Below are 12,500 nucleotides of genomic sequence, written 5' to 3'. Positions count from 1 at the left end.
GCATGCCACTACTAATATGTGCATACACACTTTTTAGGACTGGGTGGCCGAGTGGTAACGCACTTGCGCTCGGAAGTGAGAGGTTGCGAGTTCGACCCTGGGTCAGGGCGTTAGCAATTTTCTCCCCCCTTTCCTAACCTAGGTGGTGGGTTCAAGTGCTAGTCTTTCGGATAAGACGAAAAAGCGAGGTCCCTTCGTGTACACTCCATTGGGGTGTGCATGTTAAAGATCCCACGATTGACAAAAGGGTCTTTCCTGGCAAAATTGCATAGGCATAGATAAAAATGTCCACCAAAATACCCGTGTGATTTGGAATAACAGGCCGTGACAAGTAGGATATGCGCCGAAATGGCTGCGATCTGCTGGCCGATGTGAATGCATGATGTATTGTGTAAGCAAATTCCATCTCACACGGCATCAATAAATCCCCGCGCCTTGAATATGTGCCTCAGAAAATTAAAAAGAACAGAGATACAGAAAAGCGTGCTATCCTGCTCAGCGCAAACACTATACCGCTATATTCTGGCTAGTCAATTTCACTGCCTTTGCCACAAGCGGTGGACTGACGATGCTTTAAGTATACGGTCTTCAGTTGTGAAAAAAGGCAGTGCGCTCAGTTTCATTCTGTGAGTACGACAGCTTGACTAAATGTTGTATTTTCGCCTTACGCGACTTGTTTTTTGGATTTTACAAGGAGACCTGCCAAGGATTACAGATGAACGTATCAATAAAAGGGGGTGACATGAGATCTCCTGGTTACAGATGGAAATAATAATTCAGCATGTACTTTGTCAGATCTTGCGATAGTTGCACAATCTTTTCAGCACATGAAATTCATCCAGTCAAGATTATTTGTTGCTTGTTTTATTGTTCGCTTGTTTGTTTTGCGTTTTATGTGTCAGATTAATCTAAAACGGTTTGTTAATATATGATCTCTCCTCAATCACAACAACTGTGTGCATATGTATTACTGGCATTTAATATAAATACCATATTTTGTTATGCAGAAACCATCAGAAACTGCCACATACACCATCCAATGCAGATGAAATCAACCGACGGGCCCCTACTTTTAAGAAACAAAGTGACTCAGTAAGAGAACGTGAACCCGTCAGCCTACGTACATCAGTTCCGCAGCAGCCATCACAGAATGGTAAGTCGAACCCCTGACCACAATCATAGTTTGACTTTGTTACTTCAGTTTTGTGATACCTTGAAAAAGAAGTGGCACTTAATAACTCTTGCTTACAACATACTTATTTGGACAAACAAATATTTATGAAGTTAGTTTTGAATGTATAAACACTGTTTAGTGTTTATGTGTGAGGGTGTATGTGTGAGGTGACGTGTTCCGACAACAAGCACACAGACAAAGTATATAATTATATTACTGCTTGTGATTGTCACCAAATATTTTTTTTCAGAGAATTGGACACCTCACAGTGCTGGTGGTTCAGGGAAGACACCATCACTCCACTCTCTTCAGTAAGCCATATCAGAAATATATGTATTTGCCACGTGTTTTTGAGTTTATAGCTAGCATATATCTACAGTATGAACATGCACAATTTCAATTTTATGTTCACATCAAAGTAATAATAATAATAATAATAATAATAAAGTGTATTTATATTGCGCCTATCCCTTTCAAAAAACAAAAATATTTGGCTCTAAGCGCATTACAACATGTGTAGGGACTTGGTACAATCAAGTCTGACAAATACAATAACACAATATACAGTCGGTCTCTTGGGTAAAAATGGGAAAAGCAGCTTCGACATTTAAACACTGCCACTAAAAAATCCTCTAACAATGCATACTGCTTTACAATATAAAATATGCATTTATGTATAAATAGGAATTTAAAAAGGTTCTTATGATAAAAACTAACTAGCGAACGACGAAGAAGAAGAAGAATAAAACTATCAATGTCAATGTATAACAAGTCATTCAACGTAAATGGCTAAAGAACAACAACAAAGCAATGATGATAAAACAGTTATACTCAATGGCTAATAACGAGGCAGAACTAAATAGTATCGACACAAGATTAAAACAAAACATATTCCTGGAGACACATTTATACATGTATCAAATAAAAAATAAAAAAATAAAAAAAAAAATAAAAATAAAAATATACAAAATACAGCCCTCGCACACTCGCACACACACGCCAAGGCACGTGTAGTCGCACTCATACACCGCGACAGCTATCGCGCGCACGTACAAGGAACAAAAACACGGAAATAAACAAGGAAACAGGCACATGAAATAGCAACCCGTCCTCAGCCGGCCCACAGCGCGCTACGATGGCAAGTGACCCCTCTCCACAATGTGGCAGATACTGAACAGGCTAGGCGTCGAAGTATTGCCGGAAGAGGTGTGTTTTTAGAGAGGACTTGAAGGAGAGGAGAGAGGTAGAAAGGCGGACAGACATGGGCAGAGAGTTCCAAATAGAGGGAGCTGTGTAGATAAAGGCGCGCTTGCCGAAAGCGTTCAGTTTGATGCGTGGGACAACAAGGTGCCCTGCGTCAGCGGATCTGAGGTTGCGTGTGGGGACGTGTGGCTTTAAGAGCGAAGACAGGTAAGAAGGGGCAGAGTCTTGAAGGCTACGGTAACACAGGGTAGCTATTTTATATGTTATGCGTGCTTTGATTGGTAGCCAGTGAAGGGTCATGAGGAGAGGGGTGACATGGTCGCGCTTGCGCTTGCGCAGCACAAGACGTGCTGCATTGTTCATGATGCGCTGTAGGCGGTCTAGCTTGGCGTCTGGGAGGCCGGCTAGGAGCGAGTTGCAGTAATCCAGTCTCGACAAAATAAAAAGTAATGTTAAAGAGTTTCAGTAGTCCAGAAAAAATAGAACAAACAAGTCGCGTGAGGCGAAAATACAACATTTAGTCAAGTAGCTGTCGAACTCACAGAATGAAACGCAATGCAATTTTTTCAGCAAGACCGTATTCTCGTGGCATCGTCAGTCCAACGCTCATGGTCATGGCAAAGGCAGTGAAATTGACAAGAAGAGCAGTTTAGTAGTTGCGCTGAGAAGGATAGCACGCTTTTCTGTACCTCTCTTCGTTTTAACTTTCTGAGCGTGTTTTTAATCCAAACATATCATATCTATATGTTTTTGGAATCAAGAACCGACCAGGAATAAGATGAAAGTGTTTTTAAATTGATTTTGAAAATTTAATTTTGATGATAATTTTTATATGTTTAATTTTCAGAGCTTGTTTTTGATCCAAATATAACATATTTATATGTTTTTGGAATCAGAAAATGATGGAGAATAAGATAAACGTAAATTTGGATCGTTTTATAAAAAAATTGTTTTTTTAAATTTTCAGATTTTGAATGACCAAAGTCATCAACTAATTTTAAGCCACCACGCTGAAATGCAATACCAAATTCCGGGCTTTGTCGAAGACTACTTGACCAAAATTTGGTTGAAAAATGAGAGCGTGACAGTGCCGCCTCAACTTTCACGAAAAGCCGGATATGACGTCATCAAAGACATTTATAAAAAAAAAATGAAAAACACGTCTGGGGATATCATACCCAGGAACTCTCATGTCAAATTTCATAAAGATTGGTCCAGTAGTTTAGTCTGAATCGCTCTACACACACACACACACACACACATACACACGCACAGACACACACATACACCACGACCCTCGTCTCGATTCCCCCCTCAACGTTAAAAAATTTAGTCAAAACTTGACTAAATGTAAAAACACATGTTTATAAGAATGATAGTACACGTTTTGGGTGTTGTTTTGTGTATGCATATATTGCAGTCAAGTAACAGCGCAGGAATTCAATGTCCTGAGTAGATACTATGTTATGCATGCCACTACTAATATGTGCATACACACTTTTTAGGACTGGGTGGCCGAGTGGTAACGCACTTGCGCTCGGAAGTGAGAGGTTGCGAGTTCGACCCTGGGTCAGGGCGTTAGCAATTTTCTCCCCCATTTCCTAACCTAGGTGGTGGGTTCAAGTGCTAGTCTTTCGGATGAGACGAAAAACCGAGGTCCCTTCGTGTACACACTACATTGGGGTGTGCACGTTAAAGATCCCACCATTGACAAAAGGGTCTTTCCTGGCAAAATTGCATAGGCATAGATAAAAATGTCCACCAAAATACCCGTGTGATTTGGAATAATAGGCCGTGAAAAGTAGGATATGCGCCGAAATGGCTGCAATCTGCTGGCCGATGTGAATGCTTGATGTATTGTGTAAAAAAATTTCCATCTCACACGGCATAAATAAATCCCTGCGCCTTGAATATGTGCGCGATATAAATTGCATACAAATTTTTTAAAAAAATCAAAAAATCCCTGCGCTTAGAACTGTACCCACGGATTACGCGCGATATAAGCCTCATATTGATTGATTGATTTTTATTTGAAAAAGAAGGATTATGTGACATAAGATTAACAAATGTATTGAAATAAAAAGTATATTTCCAATAAGATTGATAATTGTAGAAAGACAGAGCCATAAAAGGGATGTTCAGAAAGTTTTGGTCATTAAAGGTAAGGAGTAGCTCTAGATCCTTCAAACAAAAGTGCTTGTCATTTAACATTTTGTTGTGATTGTGTCTTCCGTGAGTACCCTTGTGATTTTTGCAACTACAGAAAACTGCAGTACTAAATACTGATTTATTATTTATGTGCAAAAATGGCGAAGTCACGCAGGCCATTCGTGATACCATGCTAAAATAAACGTTGGTAAGGAATCATCTCCTAACACCACTGTAAACAAATGGTCAGCAGAAGGAGAAAAGGAAGTTTCTTGAAGATGATCCACATAGTGGCAGACCCTCACAACTAATAATCCAGGAAACGATCTCAAATAGCGAACTACTGCATGCTGATTTCCATTTTTCTCTCATAAACATTGCTTCACTATTTGGTATTTCGAATGCAAGTGTAGGTGAAGGTCTATCGTAGCATCTGTCCATGACAAAGGTGTATGTAGTTGCCCACATTTTGCTCGCTTGTGTCTTCTAAGCAAGTAAATGGACAATTTGTCAGATACGTTTTTGTTCTCCTTTTCTGTATAATATGTGATGGTCTATCTGTCCACTTAAAATATCGTTGGTTTGAGGATCGGTGATCGTAATGATTTGTTTTGTCAATAATCAAATGCTCCAATGAAATACATTTCTTGTAAGTTTGTTTTTTATTCTGGATTTTGGAACGTCGGCAGTCTATTTGTTACATTTAGTCAAGTTTTGACTAAATGTTTTAACATAGAGGGGGAATCGAGATGAGGGTCGTGGTGTATGTGCGTGTATGTGTGTGTGTGTGTGTGCGTGTGTGTGTGTATGTGTGTGTGTGTGTGTGTGTGTGTGTGCGTGCGTGTGTGTGTGCGTGTGTGTGTGTGTGTGTGTGTGTGTGTGTGTGTGTGTGTAAAGCTATTCAGAGTAAACTACTGGACCGATCTTCATGAAACTTTACATGCGAGTTCCATGGAGTTATATCCCTAGACATGTTTTTTTTATGTTTTCGATAAATGTATTTGATGACGTCATATCCGTCTCATGTCAAATTTCATAAAGATCGGTCCAGTAGTTTAGTCTGAAACGCTCTACACACACACACACACACACGTACACACACACGCACACACACACACACACACACACACATACACACGCACAGACACACACATACACCCTCGTCGTGATTCCCCCCTCAACGTTAAAACATTTAGTCAAAACTTGACTAAATGTAAAAACACATGTTTATAAGAATGATAGTACATGTTTTGGGTGTTGTTTTGTGTATGCATATATTGCAGTCAAGTAACAGCGCAGGAATTCAATGTCCTGAGTAGATAATATGTTATGCATGCCACTACTAATATGTGCATACACACTTTTTAGGACTGGGTGGCCGAGTGGTAAAGCACTTGCGCTCGGAAGCGAGAGGTTGCGAGTTCGACCCTGGGTCAGGGCGTTAGCAATTTTCTCCCCCCTTTCCTAACCTAGGTGGTGGGTTCAAGTGCTAGTCTTTCGGATGAGACGAAAAAGCGAGGTCCCTTCGTGTACACTACATTGGGGTGTGCACGTTAAAGATCCCACCATTGACAAAAGGGTCTTTCCTGGCAAAATTGCATAGGTATAGATAAAAATGTCCACCAAAATACCCGTGTGATTTGGAATAATAGGCCGTGAAAAGTAGGATATGCGCCGAAATGGCTGCAATCTGCTGGCCGATGTGAATGCTTGATGTATTGTGTAAAAAAAATTCCATCTCTCACGGCATCAATAAATCCCTGCGCCTTGAATATGTGCGCGATATAAATTGCATAAAAAAAATTTAAAACATCAAAAAATCCCTGCGCTTAGAACTGTAACCACGGAATACGCGCGATATAAGCCTCATATTGATTGATTTTTATTTGAAAAAGAAGGATTATGTGACATAAGATTAACAAATGTATTGAAATAAAAAGTATATTTCCAATAAGATTGATAATTGTAGAAAGACAGAGCCATAAAAGGGATGTTCAGAAAGTTTTGGTCATTAAAGGTAAGGAGTAGCTCTAGATTCTTCAAACAAAAGTGCTTGTCATTTAACATTTTGTTGTGATTGTGTCTTCCGTGAGTACCCTTGTGATTTTTGCAACTACGGAAAACTGCAGTACTAAATACTGATTTATTATTTATGTGCAAAAATGGCTAAGTCACGCAGGCCATTCGTGATACCATGCTAAAATAAACGTTGGTAAGGAATCATCTCCTAACACCACTGTAAACAAATGGTCAGCAGAAGGAGAAAAGGAAGTTTCTTGAAGTTGATCCACATAGTGGCAGGCCTTCACAACTAATAATCCAGGAAACGATCTCAAATAGCGAACTACTGAATGCTAATGTCCATTTTCTTTCATAAACATTGCTTCACTATTTGGTATTTCGAATGCAAGTGTAGGTGAATGTCTATCGTAGCATCTGTCCATGACAAAGGTGTATGTAGTTGCCCACATTTTCCTCGCTTGTGTCTTCTAAGCAAGTAAATGGACAATTTGTCAGATACGTTTTTGTTCTCCTTTTCTGTATAATATGTGATGGTCTATCTGTCCACTTACAACATCGTTGGTTTGAGGATCGGTGATCGTAATGATTTGTTTTGTCAATAATTATTTGTTCCAATGAAATACATTTCTTGTAAGTTTGTTTTTTATTCTGGATTTTGGAACGTCGGCAGTCTATTTGTTACATTTAGTCAAGTTTTGACAAAATGTTTTAACATAGAGGGGGAATCGAGACGAGGGTCGTGGTGTGTGTGTGTGTGTGTGTGTGTGTGTGTGTGTGTGTGTGTGTGTATGTGTGTGTGTGTGTGTGTGTGTGTGTGTAAAGCTATTCAGAGTAAACTACTGGACCGATCTTCATGAAACTTTACATGCGAGTTCCATGGAGTTATATCCCTAGACATGTTTTTTTATGTTTTCGTTCAATGTATTTGATGACGTCATATCCGTCTTTTTGTGAAAGTTGAGGTAGCACTGTCGCACCTTCAGTTTTTAATGAAATTGATTGAAATGTTGGCCAAGCAATCTTCAATAAAGGCCAGACTTTGGTATTGCATTTTAGCTTTGAGGCTTAGAAGTCACCCACTGAGTATGGTCATTAAAAATCTGAAAATTGTTTTTGTTTTATAAAACGATCCAACAACAATTTTAACTTATTTTTCATCATTTGCTCATTCCAAAAACATATAAATATGCTGAAAACAAGCTCAGAAAGTTGAAAATATGAAAAGTGTTATTAAATTAAATTTTGAAATCGATTTAATAACTATTTCATCTTATTCCTTGTTGGTTCATGATTCCAAAAACATATAGATATGATAAGTGTGAATTAAAAACTAGCTCAGAAAGTTAAAAAGAACAGAGATACAGAAAAGCGTGCTATCCTGCTCAGCGCAACCACTATACCGCTATATTCTGGCTAGTCAATTTCACTGCCTTTGCCACAAGTGGTTGACTGACGATGCTATGAGTATACGGTCTTCAGTTGTGAAAAAAGGCAGTGCGCTCAGTTTCATTCTGTGAGTACGACAGCTTGACTAAATGTTGTATTTTCGCCTTACGCGACTTGTTTTTGGATTTTACAAGGAGACCTGCCAAGGATTACAGATGAACGTATCAATAAAAGGGGGTGAAATGAGATCTTCTGGTTACAGATGGAAATAATAATTCAGCATGTACTTTGTTAGATCTTGTGATAGTTGCACAATCTTTTCAGCACATGAAATTCATCCAGTCAGGATTATTTGTTGCTTGTTTTATTGTTCACTTGTTTGTTATGCGTTTTATGTGTCAGATTAATCTAAAACGGTTTGTTAATATATGATCTCTCCTCAATCACAACAACTGTGTGCATATGTATTACTGGCATTTAATATAAATACCATATTTTGTTATGCAGAAACCATCAGAAACTGCCACATACACCATCCAATGCAGATGAAATCAACCGACGGGCCCCTACTTTTAAGAAACAAAATGACTCAGTAAGAGAACGTGAACCCGTCAGCCTACGTAGATCAGTTCCGCAGCAGCCATCACAGAAATCAACCTACCGTAAGTCGAACCCCTGACCACAATCATAGTTTGACTTTGTTACGTCAGATTCGTGATACATTGAAAAAGAAGTGACACGAAATGACTCTTGCTTACAAAATACATCTTTGGACAAACAAATATTTATAAAGTTCATTTTGAATCTAATAATCACTGTTTGGTGTTTATTTACGAGGGTGTATGTGTGAGGTACGTGGCGTTGTCCGACAACAAGCACACAGACAACGTAGATATATTACTACTTGTGATTGTCACCAAATATATTTTTCAGAGAGTCGGAGACCTCACAGAGCTAGTGCTTCAGGGAAGACACCATCACCTAACTCTCTTCAGTAAGCCATATCATCATCAATGTAATCTGTTTGCCACTTCCTTTTGACGAGTTTATAGCTAGCATAAATCTACAGTATCTATGAAAAATGTCAATGTTAAGTACATATCACAATAATGTTAAAGAGTTTCAGTAGTCCAGAAAATATGACATTTTTAGGAGAATGATTAACAGCTATTGTGTTTTCAGCATAGCAATAGGGCCCGATATTTAGACGAGACAAGTATAATGCCGATGAGTCGAAGACTAGGGGGGGGGGTGAGTACCGTGAGTACCCTTGCGATGTTGCGATATTGCAACTAATGAAAACAGCAGTACTGAATACTGATTAATTCTTAATACGGGAACATGGGTAAGCCACACAGGCCATTCATGATAACATGCTAAAAGAAACGTTAGCATGGAGTCATCTCCCAACACCACTGTAAAGAAATGGTCAGCAGAAGAAGAACAGGAAGTCTCTTGAAGATGATTCACATAGTGGCGGGCCTTCACAGCTGGCAATCCAAGAAAATATCTCAAATAGCGAGTTGCTGAATGCTACTTGGTCATTTTCTGTCAGAAGCATTGCTTCACCAATTGGTATTTCAAATGCAAGTGTAGGTGAAGTTATATCACATCATCTGGCCATGATAACGGTTACTGTGGGTGCCCACACTTCGTACAAAAGAAAACAAGCGCCTTTGTCTGGACATGACAGAACATGCAGCAGTATGATACTGATAATGATGCATTGCAAAACAGATATGTCAACATAGCTAAAGAAATGGGTTCACCAACAAATAGGTTCACCTTTTTGTGGGAGAGAAAAGAACCGTCAAAGCTGCGGTAGCATACATAGGCCCCAAAGAAGGCAAGGGCTAATCCGTCTGCTCGGAAAATCACGTCACGGGTTTTCTTGGATGCAAACAGAACAATAATTATATGTGAAATACCAGAAAAAGGGCCAGACCGTCACCAGAGAGGTCTGTTCTACACTACTGCAGACAGCTCCCTGGAAATGTCTGGCGAAAAAGTCCTGTTCCCCTATGACAGTGCTTCAGCATTTACCGTTATAATGCCACGTGACTGTGACGTCCACGTCATCAGTCACAAACTATACTCACCTGACCTGGCACCATTCATCTTCCACCTGTTCCGGAATCTCAAAATAAAACGGTCTGGAAGGCACTTTTAGGCGAAAAACGATGTCTTTGCTGGTTTTTTTTTATTTTTTTTTATTATGCTGAGCTTATATAGCGCGAACCACAAGTGCTCTCCGCGCTTTACATATTAATTTCTGCCGTGTGAAATAATGTTTCGTATGACTATTTCAGTATCAATATGTGACCTTGTTTTGCAAAGGGGTTAAGTGGCTGCTCAGTGTCTGGAATAAGTAGTTCGAGGGAATACGATTGTGTGTATAGTTGGTGGGTGGAAATGCTGAAAAGTGTGTTAATTTAGTTGTCCTGCAATTAGTTTATAAAATGACATAACAAAGAAAAGGAAATATATCCTATAGCCCACCATTGTCCTTTTTCCACAGGCGTCTGCAACCTGCTGTGGGTGTACCAATGGTCTTTCCAATGTCAAATGTGTGAGAGTCCTGTATATCGTTATTGGTGTTGGATGTGTCTGTCCCTTTCACCTAAACCCAAAGGCAACCTGCCAAAGATTACAGATGAACTTTTCATAAACAAGTTGTGACAGTATACACATCTCCAACAACAACAACAATTTATCCTGCTCTTTTGTCAGATCTTGGCATAGTTTTACAGTTCATTCAATCAATATGCATGTTGATTGCCATAGTGTTTGCTTGTTTATGTTTGTTGAATTTATCATTTGTCTAACGCTCTTATAGTAATGTATGCGCTTCTAACACTAATAATAATGATTGTTGGGAGCAAATGGTGTGGGTAGCAGTATTAATTATGGTAGAGGAAGCATTGTCTTAAAGTAGTACACTCAGCACTGCATGTTTTGGATCAGAAACACACGTGTATTTGAAGATATGCCTTAATTCTGGTAAAACATAGGCGTATTGGATTTGAGCAATATTTGGATATGACGTCACAGGTTCTTGGCTATGCTTACCCTAAAACATTGCGGGTTTTTTTTTGACGGCATGCTCACCGTTCACCCTTCAAAACGGTGACTTTAACTGAACAATATTTTACATTTTTTACATCAAAAAGTTAATCTTAGATATCCCTCTGAAACACTATTTTTAACCTGTTGTGCTCAGTGTATTAGAGTGTTTTTTGTCTTTCGCTGTGTTGATTTGTTTCTAGGTTTGAACTATGTCAGGGGGCTTTGCAACTGAGTGCTTGTGTTGCCAGTTGTTGTGGTTCTTTACCGAGTACATGTGGGATATGTTTTTGGATAGAATCAGTATGGGTGCATGTGTACTTGTTGTTTGTTGTTTGTTTGTGTTTTAGATTTATTTGACCGTTTTTTGGACACGATGTTTGCGTTTTCCTCCAAGATATCAGTGAGTGTTGTTTTTATTTTTTTGTTATTATCTCAGCGTCTACAGAAGCATTTTAATACAAACTGAAACACTGTATCGTTACATTATTCTAAAGTTGACATAGGGGTAGGGCTGAGAGGGGTGACACAAGGCAGCTCGATTATTTTAAAACATTTTGAGATATGTTGTTCTCTTTTTTTTTTATGTAATTGTACATATGAATTGAAACCTCCTTTTTTTTAAAACAAAAATGGTATAAATGAGGTCCAGGAACAGATGTCCCTGTAAGAATAAGTTAATAAATACATCAAAGGTAAATGAAAACATGACTGGAAAATCAACAAAATGGATTGATTGTAGTGAACAAGTGAATACAAAATTACCCCAGTGGGTGTGAACATGTGGCTATTATATTTATCGGTTCAACAATAAATGTAACGGCAGGGATAGGTCTCAGAAAGAACAAAACAGGAGTAGACAGATAAGCTGTAAGTGTTGTTGACAAGTTGCAAATTATCATGAGTGGCGCTCGCAATGAGGTGTTTGTACATAATAATGGTATTGGAATAATTTGCTTAACTGTTTGCTGGACACATGTTTGTTTACTTTTGTTTTCATACGCTTAACAATGTGTGTTATGTAATATTGTCTTATACTTCTACAGACATATCTATTTCAGGATTTGTCCTTGCAATTTTTCTTCGACTTGTTGCAGACACTTGAGTAACTTGCCACCCAAACGGCTTAACAGTTGTTTATGTTTTTTTTGTCGCTACCCTGCACGGGTATTATTCGTAGTAGACTAACCGGAGACAAACAAATGTTTTTTTTGCAAATGCAAAGATATTTAGTTTGCTGTATTATCTTTGTATATATTTCCTTTGTTACCAAGACACTTTAGCCTATTTACCTTAGTATGCGGTTTCCACTACCAAATGAATTGTCTCATTTCAGCGAGCACTCACACACACACACACACACACACACACACACACACACACACACACACATACACACACACACACACACACACACACACACACACACACACACACACACACACACACACTATGTCTGCATGAGAGAATATGATGATTATGTGTGCCTCTAACTGTTTTGTAC

At 38.8% G+C, this 12,500-nt stretch overlaps 1 protein-coding gene across 3 annotated transcripts in view; it reads left to right on the top strand.

The window, feature by feature from the left end:
* LOC138973702 (uro-adherence factor A-like) overlaps window positions 1–12,500 on the top strand; it is a 29,315-nt gene that overhangs the window by 16,031 nt on the left and 784 nt on the right. The window contains exons 16-20 of one of the 3 annotated variants that reach the window (XM_070346431.1): window positions 1,008–1,153; window positions 1,425–1,485; window positions 8,441–8,595; window positions 8,867–8,927; window positions 10,452–12,500. The exon at window positions 10,452–12,500 is cut by the window's right edge and continues 784 nt beyond it. In XM_070346431.1, coding sequence (XP_070202532.1) covers window positions 1,008–1,153; window positions 1,425–1,485; window positions 8,441–8,595; window positions 8,867–8,927; window positions 10,452–10,506 — 478 coding nt within the window. In that variant the 3' untranslated portion in view covers window positions 10,507–12,500. The remainder of the gene's footprint in view (window positions 1–1,007; window positions 1,154–1,424; window positions 1,486–8,440; window positions 8,596–8,866; window positions 8,928–10,451) is intronic. The other 2 variants (XM_070346432.1, XM_070346433.1) reach the window with 2 other exon arrangements.

The sequence above is a fragment of the Littorina saxatilis genome, linkage group LG8 (genome assembly GCF_037325665.1).
Source record: "Littorina saxatilis isolate snail1 linkage group LG8, US_GU_Lsax_2.0, whole genome shotgun sequence".
Taxonomy (NCBI): domain Eukaryota; kingdom Metazoa; phylum Mollusca; class Gastropoda; order Littorinimorpha; family Littorinidae; genus Littorina; species Littorina saxatilis.
Note: the sequence above shows the minus strand (reverse complement) of the source record. Positions and strands in the feature narration are given on the sequence as shown.